Here is a 20,557-nt window from a genome sequence, read left to right on the forward strand (position 1 = left end):
CTGAAAGAGGTTTATTTCTTATACTTTAAAAGCTGGTATTTTCTCAAGTAAAATTCAAGGTAATTTTATATGCAATACAACTTATTTTGAAATATGTGTCAGGAAATAACCTTCTGTTCTTAGGCTGTTTTCATTAATGAATATCTTAATTAAGTTTTATATTACTGTATAGCATTGGGATCTAGATTAATTTCTTGTTTGGCAGGGATAAAAAGAAAAAAATCAATATACAAGTGAGGCAAATGTCAACTGCACAAGTCAGAAAACAAATTTCACAGTTCACTTTTTATTTAAGTTTTTTGTAATACTTCCTGGTAGGTAACGGGTGGCTATCTGTGCATTGATCAAATACAAAAGTACATGAATAGTTACTGCATGTAGAAAATTGAATAGTTTTTATAACTGTAGACTTCTAATAGTACCACTCAGTATACAAAAGGAAAACATTCTTGTTAGACATATTAAGCCACTAAACCCTGAACAATTTCTTAGTATGTGTTAGATATTCAATAGATATTTGCTGAGAGAAAAACATCATATTTAAGGCTACTTACTTTTTAACCAGCTCTGTGCACGTGTGCTAACACACACACACACACACAGAGCTATTGGCAGTTTATAAGCTGGGTCACCTAAATTTCTGGGAAATTGTGCAAGCATGTCTATGTTTTCCCAGTTGGAGTCTCCTGATACTTTAGCAATGTTAATAATGAGAACCAGAGAAAATAAAACTTGGGTGTAGGCCAAGAGTACAGAGATGTGCTATATTAATGTAATTTTGAGACACTCTTGCCTCACCCATCTTAATTAATGGTAGAATATAATAACTACAGGAACATGTGGGAAAAGCCCATCTCATCTACAATGTAGACTAGCACTTTACATCCCTGGGATGACAGATGGCAAAATACTGAATTGTGTTCAGGTAGTATCTTTGAAAATTATTTTGACAACTGTCATCTGTTAGAGACTGCATTTCCTAAGCAAAGTGATTATCCTGCTTACACTGTTGAATAGGGTTCCTTGCTGGAGTAGCGGCCCTGACCGTCAAGCAAAGCCTTTCCCTTGAATGTCGGTACTGTTTTTTCAATTCTTTTTTTTTATTTTTTATTTTTTATTGTATTTAATAAAAGGGTTACATGATATTTGCCAGATAGAAGGTGCATTAATTCACATACATTGATACCCTTCCACATGTCTTAGTCCCCATTAACCTCCCCCCCACTTCCCCTTCCCTGTCCGATTTCAAGTAACCAAATACAAATGTATCCAATATATCAGATAACAAAGTGAGATATTGTGACAATATGAGATTCTTAGTGTGGTATCTCTCTGCCTTCCAAAGTCCCTAGATGGAACTGTGCACCTCTGCTCTTGATTCCACTCCCCCAATAACTGATGGCCCTTCCCTAGCTCACTTATCCCCAGTGAGCTTTCGTAATCAGCTACCAGAGCTCCACAAGTCAGCCTTCTGTGCATTTATTTAGTTCACCTTCTAACAGAACAGAATGTGCTACCCATCACCAAAATGAGAACCGGAAGTAGCTGCCAGCGAGGAGAAGGAAAGACAGGAAGCAGTTGGTGTCTACTAACAGGAGGTCACAAAGTGCAGCCTTCCTCTGTACTGCAGAGGTGCTCTTTCATTCACCACAGGACGTCCACCACTGTGTAATTCTACCTCAGTTCTCCTTTGCTCATTACTCTTGGCAGAAATGGCTCAGGAGAGGATGTGTTTATTTTTTTTAATTATCTGTAAGTAAGTTGTACCAAGAGGTTTTTGTTCCAACATGTAAATTGATGAGTACGATGAATCTTGATCATCACTCCTTCCATCATGCTTTTCCATCTCTATGAATTCCACCCACAGCTCAAGTGATCTGGTTCCATGTTTCACATATGTACATTGAATGTTATGACTATATTCTCCCACTCTTCTTATCATTTGTCTACAACCCTAACCCTTGATCTCTTCCCCAATACCTCAAGTTCTACTATCCTCCTATTTATTTAGTCAGTCATGAAGCTTGAACTCAGGGCCTGGGCCCTGTCCCTGAGCTTTTCTGCTCAAGGTTAACATTCTACTACTTTGAGCCATGGCTCCACTTCTGGTCTTCTGGTGATTAATTGGAAATAAGAGTCTCATAGACTTTCCTGCCTGGTCTGGCTTCAAAATTAGAGGCATGATCCACCAGCACCCAACTCATTTATTTTTTTTTATTGTATGTCAGTTGGTCAAAGTAGTTACACCACTTGAATTCTCTACTGCGTATACCATACTTTAGTTAATATACATTAATGTATGTATGCATATGACCCTGTATATGTTTACATGTAAATTTATACATTATACCTAACTTCCACATACGAGAGAGAAAACACATACTTTTTGTTTCTCTGGGCCTGACCTTACTTAACATAAATTTTTCCAAGTCTGTTCATTTCTCTTCCTGATGGATGAGTGTACATATATCCCATTGTATACATATATCACATTTTTTTGATATACTCATCCATTCAGGAGAGAAATTCTACCTGCTCACATTCCAAGTCCAACAAGATCCTAAATGGATTCAGATGTTTCAGAACTGTGGATGAAGATATGAGACATAAATTTCCATCCATTTGTATCACACCTGGAATCTGAGAGGTAGAAAGTGGGGATGGTATTATAATTTTGAACTAAATTAATTAAATTGATCAGCTTTCATTTGTTTGCTGGCAACTCAATCCAGGGCCTCATGCATACTGAGCCCTCGATCTTATTTGGCACCTATAGCAGGGACACATTTTTAAAAGGGAAGAGAAAGGAAAAGACAGGACAGCATAGCAAAGAAACTCAGCTTTATGTATCAGGGAGGTTATTATACCTCTATTTTAACTGACTAATTGTGCTAATTGGTAGAAGATTCCATGGAAGTTAAATGATGTCATGATCTTTCTCACTGAACTGCCTACATCTCCTGTGGTCTCTCACATGATCATGAACTAAATGCAGTGAAAGCCCGAAAGGAAGTCATGAACCAGGGGCTCACACCTGTAATCCTAACTGCCCAGGAGATCTAAGGATCACTGTTTGAAGCCTGCCTGGGAAGAAAAATCAGAGAGATTCTTATCTCCAATTAACCAGCACAAAACTAGAAGTGGAGGTGTGACTTACATGGTTGAGAAAACCAGCCTTGACCAGAAAAAGCCAAATGAGAGTGTGAGGCCCTGAGTTCAAGAACTGGAGTGTGTGGCACTCAGCAGGTCTCTGGCTTTTGAACCTTTTGATTCTTAATGAATCTCTGAATGCCAAAACACATACAGTCTCTTGAGAAAAGAAAAGCGATTGCCTGGTGGATTATGGATCTGACTGCTCTTATAAAGGAAGAATGCGATATGGCTTCATCCCAGCCTTCTCAAGATCATTTCAACCAACAGGTCACAGTGACATGGGTTCAACACCCTTGGGCTGTGAGAGTAAGCATTGCATTGGAACACTTTGCCCATGACGAGTCACCGTTGAACAAATCCTTACTTTATTTTATTTTTAAATTATCCTTTAGTAGCTGTACAAAGGTTTCCATTCAGCATGTCAGTTTGTGAACATAATGCATCTTGATCACCCCTTTCATCCTTCTCCCCCATCTCTCCCACCCTCTCCTCTCAAGTTACCTGGCTCCACATCCACATGTGTACATTGCTTATTATGACAGCATTCACTCACCCTTCCTCTCTGTTTGTCTATCTCCTTTCTCCTTGCTCTTCCCAGCCCCTGACAACATATGGTCCAGTTTCCTGGAATTCATTCTATTTGTTAAACACTAAGTTTGTCAGAGGTCACTCAGAGAGACAAAGGTTGCATGGTTTCTCTCCTGTGTGGAAGTTGAATCTAAATTATAAACATATATGTAAATACTTTCTGGGTCAGATGAAACGCATATACACACAACCATGTCAACCAAAGTATGATGTATTTGGGGAAAGATTGCAATGATGTGACCTCCTTAATCAAATATTTATACACTAGAAGTTGGAGAAGACATTTATGTGCTAGGCAGTATAAGCAGCATCCTACCAAGTCTGTTTTAACTGTGCAGTAAATGGCTGATGAGCAACTGAGTAAGTGAATGGACATCTTCACAAATTCGTTTCTCTTTACAAATCTGTCAATTATGCTAATTATGAACAATCTATTTATACTGCTGCTCACTAGATATGTTGCATAATCCTCTTTTTGCTAGGATGAATATGTCCCTTGTTCTCTTTCATTTTTATTTTTTGTGATAGTATTGGGGCTTGAAATCAAGTCCTGGGTCTGTCCCTTAGCTTTTTTTCTACTGAAGGCTGGCATTTTACCATTTGAGCCACAAAACTACTTCTTTTTCTTTGACCAGTCCTGGGGCTTGAACTCAGGGCCTGGGCACTGTCCTTGGGCTTTCTCAAGGCTAGTGTTCTATTCTTGAGCCACAGCACCACTTGTGGCTTTTTCTGTGTATGTGATATCAAGGAATCCAAACCCAGGGCTTTGTGCATACTAGGGGAGCACTCTACCACACTCTTTTTTGATGGTTAATTGGAGATAAGAGTCTTAGGGATTTTTCTGCCCAGGATAGCTTTAAAGTATAATCCTCAGGTCTCAGAGTCCTGGGTAGCAAGGATTATAGGTATGAGCCATTGGTGCCCAGTTTAAAAGAAATTATTTTGGCCATGAAGAACCCTCAGCATTTTGGCTGTAGCTGGTTGACTTCTACTGCTTGCTTTCTAGCTATTAGATTCAGAGGTAAACTTTGTATAAATTCCTCTGGACAGTTGGTTGTTTGAACTATAAATCATATACCTGCATGCAGTAATTAGAGTAGTTCAGCTATTAATAAATCTCTGTATTTGGGGGCTGGGAGTTTGGCCTAGTGGCAGAGTGCTTGCCTAGCATGCATGAAGATCTGGGTTTGATTCCTCAGTAGCCTTGAGAAAGCCCAAGGACAATGTTCAGGCCCCTGAATTCAAGACCCAGGACTGCCAAAAAATATTTTTTTTTAATTTCTATATTTTGGTATTAGAGAATCTATAAATGTAAGTATGATTTTCTAGTTTCTTGAAGAAATGTTCAAGATACTTTTTCATATTTAACTCTTCTAAGAGATAATTTATTTAAAAAGTGAAAAGATTGTTTCTTTATGTAACCATTTCCCTAATTTTATGAGTCAATTGTCAGGGTAAGACAAATGGAAATGTGAATTTTAGGTCAAAGATAGGGAAATTTGTATAGTAATCTAATGTCATCTAGTCTGTCTTTAAAGTTAACTCTCATTGAAATTTGCATTCCTAATGACTTGACAATATATTGACTGTCCTACTAATAGAATTTAATTATTTGGAAAGAAAACATGGTCTCTCCACTTCATAGAGGTTCCTACTAAAGACATAATTTCCACAATAGTAAATATCTCCTTTCAGTTCTGTGTTTCTTTTTACTACATATTTAAGAACAGTAGAAATGACAGTGTTAAGCATTTATGACTCACATCTTGTTCTTGCTATGCATGAGAAAGTCTGATGGCATGATGGGTCCCAACCTGGGCCATTAATGAATTATTAATAGACAGTGTTTATGGCTGTACATCTCTAGCTTCTATAGCAACACAGCAGTTTCAGTGGTATAGTATGCTTAACTTTAACACACTTTTGCCTCAGAGCTAAACTTGCATGACCATCTTATCAGTATTGTTCCCGATTAAATTTTAAGTTGTAAAAAGATTCACTTTTTTCTACATGGATCTTTCCAGTTCCATCTTTACCAGTACATTTAATTTGGCCTCAATTTAGGAATAATTTATCATTGCAGGTAACCATTCCAAAGAGTACAATTGCAAAGGCAAAGTTTACCTGTTTTGATTGTCTTCTGACGTTTTTTGAATATAGAATGGAAAAGCATAAACATTAATATCCAAGCTACAGAAACAAGATCTCATCTTTTTAAAAATCTATTTGTATTTTTTTATTGGGTTGATGGTTCTGTGTCATTTTCTTTACATATGGTGTATTCACATGTGTATCTTTGGGAGGGTGAGGGGAGGACATAGAACTTGAGGGAAAAAGGGTGGAAAAGTGCAGCAGTGTAACTCACCGGACACTAGTGAGAATGAACTATACAACTAGTTCATGGAGATGGGAGGGAACAGATGACGCCGTATGAAAAAAATTGTGCTCATTACTCGACTCATGTAATGGAATTCCTCTGTACATCATCTTCATAATAACAATAAAATGAACTTAAAAATAGTTTAGAAAAAAGGTACTAAATATTGACATAGAAAAAGTACAAGTGTAATGCAAAGTGTAGAAATGCTCTGAGACATTTTTAACACTATAAAAGAACATACTTGGGCCTGGAGTGTGGCCTAGTGGTAGAGTGCTTGCTTAGCATGCATGAAAGCCTGAATTTGATTCCTCAGGACCACATACACAGAAAAACCAGAACTGGTGCTGAGGCTCAGGTACTAAAGCACTAACCTTGAGAAAGCTCAAGGACAGTGCCTAGGCCCTAAGTTCAAGCCCCAGGACTGGCAAAAAAAATATATACTATGGGAGATGAGTTTATCTCAAATATTTTTTATTATTATATTTAATAGTTTCAACATGAATGCACATGAATTTGATTTCAAAAAATCCATTACAGTCATTGTTTAATGATAATTATTTAATTTATACAATGATACTAATGGATTTATTCAAATACCTTTTGTAAAGAATGTAGAGGTAGTTCTGCATTTTACTTAAAGTTAATTAAAACTAACATGTTCATATTTTGATTGTTCCTAATTATGAGTAAGCTAGTGGCCTTGTTGCTAGGACTAGATTGATTGCAGGGTCCCCTTCTTCATTGGTCAGCGAAAATAAGCACGTAACATTCTGACATGGTGGCTGATCCACCTGAAATATTTAGAAGATAATCTGAATAGGTGTATATGGCTAGAAAGGAAAGCTTAGTAAAGGGTATTTAACTACTTATCTATTATGTATAACTTTGGTAACATTAGAGGAACTTGAACTCACTCAAAATGTTAAATTCCAGGTCTTCAAGCTGGAAAGAGAGCCATATACCAACTCATGGTATCAACATAGAATACAGGGCTTTCATTCCCTGCAGTTTCAAAACAATTCAGGGTCATCCTGCATCTTCCTGACAGTCTTTCCAGAGAGTTCAGTGCTAACTAGCTTCATTATTATATTTTTAATCATTTATTAGTAAGTCATAAGTATATTTAGTTGCTAAGTATCTCATAAAGCAAACAGTGAGTTATTTTTGAACATTTTTCATGGTCTATAAAACAGTGACTCGTAGGAAATGGAACTTTAATAAACTTAATACATAATATCTAAAATATTTTTATAGTGTCATCATCATTCGTAGTCAAATCAATTTTCCAGTGAGCACTTTCCGTATTCTGTTGTGTCATCTTGTTTAGCAGTAGATCAAGTAACCATTCTCGTGGGCACATTTACAGTTCTTTTTTTAACCTAAAATGATTATGATTTGGCATTTTCTTGAAATCCTATCCTAAGAGAATAAAAACAGTATCTGAAAGTTGTTTTGTTTTGATTGTCTTATTTCAAGAATAGTTGAAAAATTATAATGAGTTTTTTAAACAATAGAAAAGCAATAATTGCTAAAATTATTTGTTTGGTAAGACATATAGAGAGAAAGTATATAATTGCAAGACAGTAGAAAATTATATATATAATTTATATATTATATATGTCTTATATATGTGTGTATATGTGTTAATGGTTGCACAAACCTGTTGTTATGCAGGTGGTGGGAGATTGCAGTAGCTAAAACAACTCAATCATAAAATTTCTGAAATTTTTGTCCTTTTTTCATACTTAGAAGTGGCTTACCAACTTTTTTTTCCTCCCTCTCCTCCCATCCGCTCTTGCAAAAAGAAATAAAGTTGGTTTCTTCTAGTGAACTGAGAAGACAACTAATTTTTTTTCATGTTTTTAAGCTGTGTAACAATATTTGGATACTCCTAACATTCTTATTATGTAATGGATAAAATGGTGTTACTATTAACATTAGTATAAACATAGGTTTGTACTGCCTGGAAATGTGTGCTATAGTTCTATCGGAAAAATAAATTTATCCATGTTCACTTGCTTGTAAAAAAAAAAGTTTAACACCTAAACAAAAAATGAAATGAAAAAAATAATTTTCTTAGTCAAGACATTTTATGAGGAAAATTTCTATTTCTGTTCATCAAAGAAAACAGGATGATTTCCAAACACCTAAAGAAATGAGACATAGTAATCAGTTTGTCCTTTAGCACGGGTCCAGTGTCTTGCTACTCTGGATTCCTACCACAGAAAGTCTTGGTAACCCCATTGGTGGTGTTGGCTTCAGGCCCCAGAGCAGCTCCATGAGCTAAACTTTACTCCAGTTGCCAGAGGAAATGCTTCTCAGTGCGCTTTTGTGTACCTGAAATGATTACATGAGCACTGAACAGAATGGCCTCTTCAAATTTCACAGAGCTAGGTATTTATTAATTGTTGATCACATTGAGTATAATAAATAATTCACAATGAAATATAAGCCATCCCAGTTTCCTGTCTAAATAGAAATTATTTTACATCTGCTCATTTTTGGCAAGATTTCTTTTCTTTTTCTAGTGCTGGGGCTCAAACTCAGGGCTTGGTGTGTATTTAGCAGATGCTCTACTGAGTCAGACCTCTAGACTTGGTAATTTTTAAGATAGGATGTCACTTTTTGCATAGTCCAGCCTGCATCACACTAGTCCTTTTATTTATGCTTCCTGCTATATCTCGGATGACAGGTGTAAACCACAGTGTCCAGACTTCTCTGCTGATAGCATGTCTTGTGAATTGTTCTGCCCAGGCTGGCTTGTGACTATAATCCTCTGGATTATAAATCCTCTAGGTCTGTGTCTGTTGTAGCTAGGAATACAGAAATGAGACACCCATGTCTCTACGGAAGCTTTGCTCTTTTTTACATTTTCACTTAAGCTTGGCAGAAATGAAGTTTTTATTTCAGTGATGGTTTTGCCTGTGCCTATATTATGTTAAATGATAATATCCGATTACTGCATTTAGCTTAGTAAAACCCACTGATTCATCTTGTCCTCATAAAAAAATGGAAATAAAAGCAGTTTACAAGTGAGTAATTTCTAGCTCAGAATTAGGACCTCAGTACTAAACAGTGAGGTTAGGACTCGACTCAGATCCACCACCCCCAAAGGCATCACCACAGCTGCTCTCTTTAGCTGTCTTCTTTAAAATGTGTATAAAAATTGTGATTTCAAGGCTGGCAAGGTGGCTTAGTGGTAGAATGCTTGCCTAGCATGCATGAAGCCCTGGGTTCAATGCCTCAGTACCACATAAACAGAAAAAGGCAGAAGTGTACTGTAGCTCAAGTGGTAAGAGCACTAGCCATGAGCAAAGGAAGCTCAGGGAAGTGCCAGGCCCTGAGTTCAAGCCCGCAGACTAGAAAAAAAAGTGATTTCAACAAATATGAGCTGTTAGTCAACTTTTACAGTAGAATCCCATTGAACACTTGTGAAAGGAAGGCTCTACCATTTGACTCACCCTTAGCATAATACTGAAAGGGTGAATAACTGAAATATCCATCTATGAAGGAATGAAGGAATGAATGATGAATCACGTATGGTGTGTGTGTGCAAGATAGGACTGAGTTGCTGTCAAGTGCCCCAACATGGGTGGATTCGCAAACAATGCAGTGATAGGAAGAAGGCATCAAATAGGATTCTCTACATTTTAGATATTCTCAGTCAAGCTGGGTGCTGATGGCTCATGCCTATAATTCTAGCTACTAAGAAGGCTGAGCTCTGACGATTGTGGTTCAAAGCTAGCTGGGGTAGGAAAAGTCTATGAAATGCATCTCCAGTAAGCTACTCAGAAAAGGCCAGATGTGGTGCTGTGGGAGGACCGGGAGTTTGGCCTAGTGGTAGAGTGCTTGCCTAGCATGCACAAAGACCTGGGTTCGATTCCTCAGTACCACATATACAGAAAAAGCCAGAAGTGGTGCAATGATTCATGTGGTAGAGCTCTAGCCTTGAGAATGCCCAAGGACAACACTCAGGCCCTGAGATCACACCCCAAGACCAGCCAAAAAGAAAAGAAAAAGAAATCTCAATAAACCCATGGAGACTGATGGTTTCCTAGGGCTGTGAAATGGCCAAGGGAAACAGACAGTCTCTGGTCCATGTCACGTGGAATGTTCTGGAATTAGTGATAATGGTCACATGGGCTCAAACTGAGCCATGCACGTTTACAAAGCTAAATTTTATGATATGTAAATTAGGTGTCAGTTCATACAAATTACACACTTGGAAATTCATGGTATTTATAAAGATCTCATTTTAAGTCATGTATAGTTGAATGCAAACATTGTAAATAACAAATAGTAGCTTAATATATTACTAAATAATTTTGAGCCTACTGTAGGAGAATTGTCAGATATCTGATCCACAGAGCACATTTTGTACTTGGAAAAATCTGTTTTCTCTGTCTCACACTCCTCCCCTCTCTCCAAAACAGACACAGATATACACAACTCATTTGGGGGTTTTTTTGTTTTGTTTTGTTGCTGTTGTTTTTTGTACCAGTCCTAGGGCTTGAGCTCAAAGCCTGGCCCTGGCCCTGAGCTTTTGTGCTCAAGGCTAACACTCTACCACTGAAGCCACAGCTCCACTTAACAGCTTTTTTGGGGGGGAGGGGGGTTGGTTGTTAATTGGAGATAAGAGTCTCACACAATTTCTTGTCCAAGCTGGCTTCAAACTATGATTCTCAGATCTCAGCCTCCAGGATTACAGGTATGAGTCATCAGTGCCCAGGCAGTTGCTATCTTTAAAATCACTCCTACGTATTTTTAGAGTGTGTTTTCTAATATCAGTATTCTATGAGATAAACACAGCACAATGATCAAATTCAGGAATGTTGGTATTGGTGGTAAATTAATGTTTCGAGTACAGTCTATATTCACCATTTGCCAGTAGCATAATACTATTCTATTTTCTAGAGACTTGCTTTTCTGAAACCTCCCTCATTTAACTTCAATTGCCTTTGTATCCGAAAGTGTTCATCAGCACTTCTGTGTGGGATTTTGTTTGTTTGTTTCTTTTTTAAATTTACTGCACTGATACTTTGGAACAGGCAGAACACTTGATACTTTTAAATCAAGTCCTCAGTTTGGGTTTATCTGATAGTTTCCACATTATGATTTGACAATGCCTTTTTGGGGAGGTTTGGTGGGGGGAGAATACCACCCTGGGCTTGTTTCCAAAGCTTCCTGTAAAAATTACCCAAAATTTGTTGGTTTGGAAGTATCAGACATTTATTACTCACACTTTGGAGGTCACAGGTCAATATCTTGGCCATATCCCCTTGGGGAAGACACTAGGGAATGATTCTTCCTGGGCTCCTCCTACTTTAGTAGTGTCTGGTGGGCTTGGCTTAGAGCACCATAATTCTGATTCTATTTCCTTCTTCACACACATTCCTTTCTCCAGAATGTTTCTCTTTTTATAAGCACATTTATGGAATTTGGGATTCATCAGATATTCCTGTCATAAGGTTCTTCACTTTGGTCTGCAAAGATGGTTTCTAATGAAGGTCACATCCAAGATATGAGAGTTAGAACCATCCCTTTTTGGCTCCACAGAATGACTAATGTATTATCTATACAATCTCCTGTTCTCAGAAGTCATCCAGGTGCTTCACTTATGGGTGAAAGTAGGGAAGGCATCTGTTGCTACCAGTACTCTAAATTGACTATTAATCTTGGAGATGGAGATCAGGAGGGCCACCATTTGTTTGAGGCCTATCTAGGCAAAACTGTTAGTGAGCCTCTCATCTTATGCAATAAGTAGTTTTTTGTGGTGCTTATCTGTAATCTCACATATGCCTTGGCATAGGTAGGAGTCCAGTATGACTAGGTATAGGAGAAAATGTTGAAATCTTATCTGAAAAAAAAAAAACAATAGCCAAGAGGCCTGGGGCATGTCTCAGAACCTAGAAAGCCTGAGACCTGAGTTCAAAACCTAGAACCAGAAAAAAAAAAGTAAAACGTGCTAAATTAGGCTCAGTATTTTCTCTCTTTTTTGTCTGTCTGACTGAAGTTACAAAGCTAAATTGAAAAGCTAGCCTGGTGCTGGTGGTTCAGAAGCACCTATAATGTTAGTCCATGAGACTCTTTCGGTAATCTGTTGTTGGGGTGATCTATAGAGTGGTTACAGTCACATTCATCAGGTAGTGGGTAGAGTCCAAGAAACTCTTATCTCCAACCACCAGAAAATCAGTAGAGCTGTGGCTCAAGTGGTAGAGCACTAGCCTTGAGCACTAAAGCTCAGGGACAGTGCCCAGACCCTGAGTTCAAGCCCCATGACTGACCAAAAGTAAAAAAAAAAAGGAAAGAAAAGTTACTTGCATTTTTACACTCCTCAGCCTGTGGTCATTGTGTCACTATTTGATCCATCATTTAGTAAATTTGTCTTGCTTTTATCTGTATTCAAGTTTAGGATTTCTTTTCCATTTTTGTTGATTTAATTTTATTAAATTTTTAATGTTCTAATATCTGTATTCAATTTTAGGATTTCTTTTCTATTTTGTTGGTTTAATTTCATTTATTAAATTTTTAGTGTTCTAATATGATTCTTAAAGTGACAATGTTTAAAATAATTCTTAATGTAAGTTCTAAGAGTTAAAACAAAAAGCGAATATAGAAGACAGGCACTGGTGGTTCAAATCTGTAATCCTTCAGGAGACTGAGATCTGAAGGATCAAGGTTCAAAACTAGCCTGGATAGATAAATCTGAGACACTCTTATCTCCAATTAAGCATCAGAATAAATAAATAACAAGTGAAACTGTAACTCAAATGATGTAGCACCAGCCTTAAGTAGAAAAAGCTAAGTGACAGGTGCCGCTGGTGCTGAGTTCAAGTCCATAGTACTGGCCCCCCCAAAACAAACAAACAAACCAAAACACAAGCATTAAGAAAAGGAATTTAGAGCGGCCATTCTGTCTTCTGTCCATCCTGTTTTGTTCCTTCTGCTTCCTCCAGTTTTGACCAGTTTCTCCTTCACTCTTCTTGTTTCCTTTTATAGGAATGTATGTTTTACTTGTCTCTCCCCGCATCTGTGGAAGCTGATATACCATGTGCCTGTGGGTCTCAGCTGTGGAGAGGTTTTTTTCCTTCTTCTCCCAGAGACATCTGGCAACATCAGGAGAGACTTCATTCTGGCCACCACTGGAGGGCGCATCTGGCCCATAGTGGGTAGACAGGTGTACTGCCCAGAAGCCCATCCTGGCTCTCTGTTCCAACTTAACCCTGTGGTGTGAATGCCACTGGGCCCTGCACACAGAGCTGAGCCATGGATGCACAGATCCACTCAATCTTCTCTGTGTGGCCATATTTCTTAATATTTGGCCATTGGAGCTAATGCTGTAATGGATAATCGTATGTACTTTTTCTTTGGGGCATTTTGCAAAATCTGTCTTGAGAGTAAATTGCCAGAAGTAGGTGAGAGATCTTTTCCAAGGGGCTTATACCATTTGGCGTCCACACCACAGCTAGAGTTCTCTAGCTGCTGAAATTTTGCTACCTAACTCAATTTCATGATTTAATTCAGTTTTTTTAATGAAAAATGGCGTTTTTTCTTTCATTTTGCTTGTTTTCATGCTGTTAAACTCCCAAACTGTAAAATGTTTAAACCTCAATCATTTAAGATGAAGTATAGAAACAATACCAAATACAAAAAAGGATATATTTCTCTAGTGAGACTGTTATGATTTCTTGTAGATGTTTTTCTTGTGTCTCAGATTCAATAGTTTTGCATGAACCTGCAAGCACGTGAATTAGCCATGTCTGAAAGAAACACTCAACAGCAAGTAGCAAATGCAACCCTAAATAAGCAGTGGTTAACCGCTGCTCATTTATTGGTTTCAGGTGGCCAGGAAGTCACTCCGCATAAGCTTCCAGTGACTGAGCATGGTGCTGCTGTGTGCTTGTTGTGTTTCAGGCCATACATGTCTCTCGGAAGTCTCCGGGACCAGGTCATCTATCCCGACTCTGTGGACGACATGCATGGAAAAGGCTACACCGACCAGGACTTGGAGTGCATTCTACAGAATGTCCACCTCTATCACATCATGCAGAGAGAAGGAGGTAGGGAGACGACATTCCTCAGCAAATGCCTCTGAACGTCATTTTATAAACACTCTTGATTAGATATACTGCATTTATTGTTTCCTTTGACTATGTACTTACAATGTAAGTACCTCAGTGTAAAATTGGCATTTGGTTGCTTCTCTGTTTTATTATTTATTTACTTATTTATTTTCATTCTATGCCAGTGTTAGGGCTTGCACTCAGGCCTTAGGTGCTTTCCTTTAGCTTTTTTGGTCAAGGCTGGCACTCTCCCACCCAAGCCACACCCCTACTTTTTGTTGCTAATTACAGACTTTCCTGCCAGGACTGGTTTAAACTTCAGTCCTCAGATCTCAGCCTCCTGAGTTACTAGGGTTACAGGTGTGAGCCACCAGATCCAGCCTGCTTTTTCATTCTTGATATCTTCTCTTCTGACTTTGGATATCTCACATTGATCTTTTCCATGTCACTATAGCTAGTGTTCAGAAACTCTCTATTCTAATGGACATATGTCCCTAAGGCCACTGCACTTCTTCATATGTCTGTGTGCTAACACTGGATTTGAACTCAGAGCTTGATACTCTTGCTCAGCTCTTTCCACTTTAGCCTCAGGCTCGATCACTTGAGCCACACAACCACTTGCACCACTGCCATGCTAAATCCATGTAAAGTGTGGCACAAAAATGTTGGCCAGCCAAGCTTACTCAGCTGTATTAACTGATATAAGTCGGAAAAAAATCACAGGATCTCTTTGTGTTCACATCTACAGCTTTACAAGTATTATTTCGCTTTTGTCAGGCAACACAAAAGAGAATTAGCTCATCTGTGGACACTGCATTATAGGGGTTTTTTTTAAATTACTATTATTCAGGATAAACATGTTTGAAGGAGTAGGAATAATATTTAATGCAATAATATTTGAGCTTAAAAATTATCCATTTGTCCAACTACTTTTAGATAATACAAATTAAATAAAAAATTCAAAATAAGACAATTATTTTCCAATAGTTACATGCTCAAAATAATATGGTGACTCATAGAATTTGATAGTCTAGAAAAATTACTAAAGAGCCAGAATTCGAGATTTAATTATATGTGGATTTTATGCTCTGTTTCACAGTCCAATTAAATTAGAGGAGGAAACAATGTCATGCACAGACTGAGAATCCATGCTTTGAACTTGGATAACACTAGAAGCAAATTCTAGTTGGCACTTCTCATATCTTTAACTATAAAGTCAGGAGAAATACCTTTATGGACATTTTTGTGAAGATTAAATATTAATGTACTATGTTTCAGAGACATGAATAGTACACAAAATAATGATTGGTAATATAATACTTGTTATGTTAGTACTAATAGTATTCTGTCTTTGATGGTGGTATCTGATATGTTACATAGAAATTTTACATATAGTATTCCATATGATTCATGCATTAATCAAATGAAGCAATTAAGAGAGATACTGTGCATATTTTTGTACTGCTTATAATTCATACCATCTGAAGAAAGCAGATTATTTTTGGTTTAATGTGACCTACTCCTTTCCAAATTATAAAATACTATGGCAGAATAAATTCTACTGCTTATCGTCAGCATATAATTTTCAATAAGTGTGACGGAGAATGATGCAAACAGAAATTTAGAATAAACAAGTAAAATTCTAACAAAAAAGCAAAAAAAATGAACAAGCTGGGCACAATGGCTCATGCCTGAGATCTGAGGATTGCAGTTCAAAGCTAGCCCAGGCACTAAAGTCAGTGAGACTCTTTTCTCCAATTAACCACTAGAAAAACTGTTGCTCAAGGGAAAGGGCGGTAGCCTTGAGCTGAATTGCTCAGGGACAACACCCAGGCCCAGAGATTCAAACCATACAACCGACCCCCCCCCAAAAAAAAATCATGAACAAGTCCAACTAGTTTTAAGAATGTTCCAAGTCTAGACTATAATATAACCATGCCTTGGACATGGAAAATATTACAGTTTATTGAGCATTTAGTATACAGATCATGGTATGTTCTGTAATATCTATCAACCGACCTATCATTTTATTTACTATTCATAGTAGTTCAATGAAGTCAAATTTGATTTTACTGTCTCTGCAGATTAAACTCAAATTAGATACTGCCCTAAGTTCCACTTCCTAGGTTTGGGGACATTAAGAAGAATGTTATATAATTACACAGAAGAAAATTCCATAGACAATTTACACATAAAAATTTCCAAGGAAACAAGTTTTGTTTGCTCCAGCATGAAACATTTAAGCAAGGTGGTAAAAACGCTACAGTGTGGGAGTATATTACTTCCTGTGGAAGGCACCTCCCACAAGGTAGAGATGAGAATTACATTCAGTTCCATCACATGACAAAACAGGAAGTAAAAGACAAACGACCTAAAGAAGCTTGCACATCTTAGAGAGCAGAAAATGAATTTTCTTCTTATCTGGCTGATCCTCACCAAATCACCTTCCTACCCAGGCAAGATTATGACTCAGGGCAAGTTCTGATTTATGAACTATTGCCTAGGAAGCCCTATGGCTTATGTAGTGGAACAGAGTTTATTAAAATATGTAAAAGGTAATGTTGTTTTTGACCAAAATGTGTTATTCTTTGTGGAAAGAGGAAACACTATGTCAGACCCCAACTCTTTCTCCACTGTGTGGCAATTTGACTCTTTCTCAAGGCATCTCTTGTATTTCATAAATTCACTCAAAATTCAGTCCTTGAGAAGTATCATTTCAACAGTTTTCCCAGGGGCAAGAATGTAAATCCGATGGCATTTGGAGATATTTCTCCTATTAGAAATTCACAGACACATGTTTAAGTAGATGACCAGGGTCTGGCAATTTGCCCAAGAAAAGGAGGTGGTTCCCTCTGAAGATTGGAATCTGAAGCCACCAATGGGGTTGTAAGGGAAAGACATTTTACTCCCAATTTTTTTTACCTTCATTACATTTATTCGTCTCAAAGTTAGAGGAGGTAGCACTTCCACATGATTCAAAAACTAAAATGTACACACAATTGGAGGGAGGAAGGGAGGATGGAGGGAGGGAGGAATGGAGGGAGGGAGAGAGGGAGAGCAAATATAGTTGTCAGAGGCACAGTACATTATGTAAAGATTGAACTCCTTTATTTGAGGGTGAGGGTGGGGCTGGGAGCCATGAACTGGGTGGTACAGATCCACACCCACTGAACTCATAACCCCACTTAAGGAACTGGAGCCTCTTTATACAACTACTTCACAGTAACTTAAAAAAAAATCCTAAAAGGGGCCAAGTGCTTAACATAGTGGTAGCGTGCTCGCCTAGCATGCATGAAGCCCACCCTGGGTTTGATTCCTTGGTACCACATACACAGAAAAAGCCAGAAGTGGTGCTGTGACTCAAGTGGTAGAGTGCTAGCCTTGAGCAAAAAGTGTCCAAGGACAGTGCCCAGGACCTCAGTTCAAGCCCCAGGAATGACAAGAGAAAAAATGTATTTAAAATGTACACTTGAAAATACTTTCTGTTGCTATTTCCTCCCATCTGGTTATCACCTCTCCATTAGTATTATTTTTTATCTTATTTCTTGCTATTTGTTTATTTTATTGTTGGGATAATGTATAGAGGGGTTACGCTTACATTTGTCAGGGAGTGGGTGCATTATTCCTCTCACATCGATACCCCTCCCTCCAGCCCCTCCCAATCATCTTGTTGTTGTTTTTTTAAAACCTTTTTACTCTTTTTTATATGTTAGACTTTTTTTTTCTTTTTCAGACAGGGTCTTAGTATGTAGCCCAGGCTGCCTTCGGCTCATCATCTTTTGCTTTGTCTTCTCAAGAGCTGGGATTACACATGGGCATCGCTAGGCCAGGCTTTATTCTAGACTTTTTTTTTAATACAGTGAACTTTGTAATGGTGTGAGGCTTTTTGGTTTGTGATACTGGGATTTGAACACAGGGCCTCACACTTGCTAAGCTAAGCTGGTGCTCAACCATTCAAGCCATGTTTCTAGCCCCTCCTTTTTTTTGCTTTACTTACTCAAGATAAGGTTTTACATTTTTTCCTTAGGGTAATTCCCAGAGTGTGATCCTCCTACTTATTCCTATGGTGGAGCTGGGATTATAGGTGTGTACCACCAGGACTGGTTTATTGGCTGAGATGAATGAAGGGGTGTCTGACCTATTTTTTGGAAAATTTTATGAATAGTATTTCATAATTTTTATCAGATTCTGAATCCTAATGTTCTTTTTTCTATTACCCTTAAATAGTTGTACAAAAGAGTTTTATGCTTGGCCTATAATAATATTTAAAGAAAGAAGACACTAAGAAATGTAAAGATGCACAGTTGTTTAACAGTTAACATATTATTATTCTGTTAAAAGAAAAGCTGGGACAGGCACTTTGGCTTATGCCTATAATCCTAGCTACTCAGGAGGCTGAAGTCTGAGGATTGTGTTTCAAGGCCAGCCCAGGCAGAAGCAGAGCTCTGGCTCAAGTGGTAGAACACTAACCTTGAGCAAAAGAGCTTGTGAGTGGGCCCTGAATTCAAGCACAAGGATGTTGGGGGTGGAAGGGGATGAAGAACAAGAAGTCTATATTCTACTCCCGATTTACCAAAAAAAAAAAAAGAAAAAAGAAAGGGTCAAACAATGAGTCTGATCATTTGGCTTTTCAGAAACTCAGTGCACAAAAGACAAAGTCAGCGCTACTTCCTATTTTCCTTCCCTTTAACCAAGTATATTGAGAGCAGTTAGTCCTGATGAGACCTCGGCTGGGGCAGAAAAACCAGGGCAAAGAGCGTGGACATTTTCCAAGTGGAAGAACTAAACCCTGACACTTGAGATTTGCTAATGTCTCCTTCAGTATTTGTCAAGTTTTGGCAGTCATTTCCTTCTTTGAAAAACCAGGCTGAGCAGGAGTGGAATTGTGGGGTTTGTTTAGCTAACTGCAAGAGGAAGTTAGTCTTGCTATAAAGTTTTCAAATATTCTAGAAATGTGTAATTTAGAAAGTAAAAGCTTCCTAGATCCACAGTCCGGGCTGTTTATGAGTGGCAGGTGTTTGTATTTTACTTATAGTCATCACATGTACAAAGCATCAATAACAACAATAACAATGATAACATGTACCTAATTCTTCCATGTACCTTTATTTTCTGGATACATGTTTAGTATTACAATATATGCATGGAAACCAACTTTTAAGAACTTAAACTTTGGGCAGAAGCTGGGTTTCAGCCTATAATCCTAGCCTCTGAGGAGGCTGAGATCTAAAGATTATTGTTCAAAGCCAGCCCAGGCAGAAAAGTTCATAGGACTTTTATCTCCAATAAACTACTCAGAAAAGGCCAATAGTGGAGCTGTGGCTGGAGTGGTACAGTGCTAGCCTTGACCACAAAGAGGCACAGAGATGGGACCCAGGCCTAGCAAAAATAAATAAAATGAAAAATAAATTGGAACTTCGCTTTTTGAATAAATATCTAATAGAAAATCAGAAATGAAGATGTCTAAAGAGAGAGCTTGTATAAAGACAGTCTGCACAGATAAAATTTAAAACAGTATCAGATAGAGCTGGAGTAAAATCCTAGTTCTGATAACCAATTGTATGCTAAGATCTTATTCCATTGATTTTTGGATTATTCACTTATAAAATGTAAGCAAAATTCCTATCATATAAGCTGTAGAATACATAATGAGAAAACTCACATAAAGTTCCAGGCATATGGAAGCCACTAAAGTTACTTCCTTTCTCCCCTCCACTCTTTACATTCTTTATAATTAACTTTTGCAAATTTGTTGATCTTTCTCCCTCTACTCTGTGGAGATACTAAAAAACAATCTCTTCTTTTTTCTTTTATTAATATTTTTATTGTGATTTATAGAAGGGTTACATTATATTCACCAGATAGAAGGTGCATAACTTCACAAACATTGATACCCTTTCTCATGACATGGTCCCCATTTCCCTCTCACCCTCCCCCTGCTTATCTTGTTTCCCCCCCCCTTTCCTATCCAATTTCAAATAACCAATTAAGCACATATAAAATGTATCAGATAACAAAGTGAAATATTGTAACAATATGAGATAACTAAGGGATGGCAAAAGGGATGAGAGATAACATAGTACATTAAGGACAACAATCACTGATTATATGGCTTTTGTTTCCTTATCCTGGAGGTCCTTACATTTAGTGTCAACTATTTGGCCTTATGTCTCTAGATTTTGTTCTATTGTAAATGTCTGCTAGGAGAGCCCAAAGTTTCTACTGATTATGACAAATGAAGGAGACTATTGGAACTATCTTCCTTTGAGTCTGGCTTACCTCACTTAATATGATTTTTTCTAAGTCTTTCCATTTCCTTACAAATGGGGTGATGTCATTCTTTCTGACAGCAGCATAGAATTCCATTGTGTAT

The 20,557-nt window shown here is 37.8% G+C and overlaps 1 protein-coding gene across 1 annotated transcript in view; it reads left to right on the forward strand.

Annotated features, from left to right (window-relative positions):
- Abcd2 (ATP binding cassette subfamily D member 2) overlaps nucleotides 1–20,557 on the forward strand; it is a 57,876-nt gene that overhangs the window by 23,986 nt on the left and 13,333 nt on the right. The window contains exon 7 of the mRNA XM_090319819.1: nucleotides 14,036–14,181. Coding sequence (XP_090175945.1) covers nucleotides 14,036–14,181 — 146 coding nt within the window. The remainder of the gene's footprint in view (nucleotides 1–14,035; nucleotides 14,182–20,557) is intronic.

The sequence above is a fragment of the Megascapheus bottae genome, chromosome 2 (genome assembly GCF_031878675.1).
Source record: "Megascapheus bottae isolate mThoBot1 chromosome 2, mThoBot2.hap1, whole genome shotgun sequence".
Classification (NCBI taxonomy): Eukaryota; Metazoa; Chordata; class Mammalia; order Rodentia; family Geomyidae; genus Megascapheus; species Megascapheus bottae.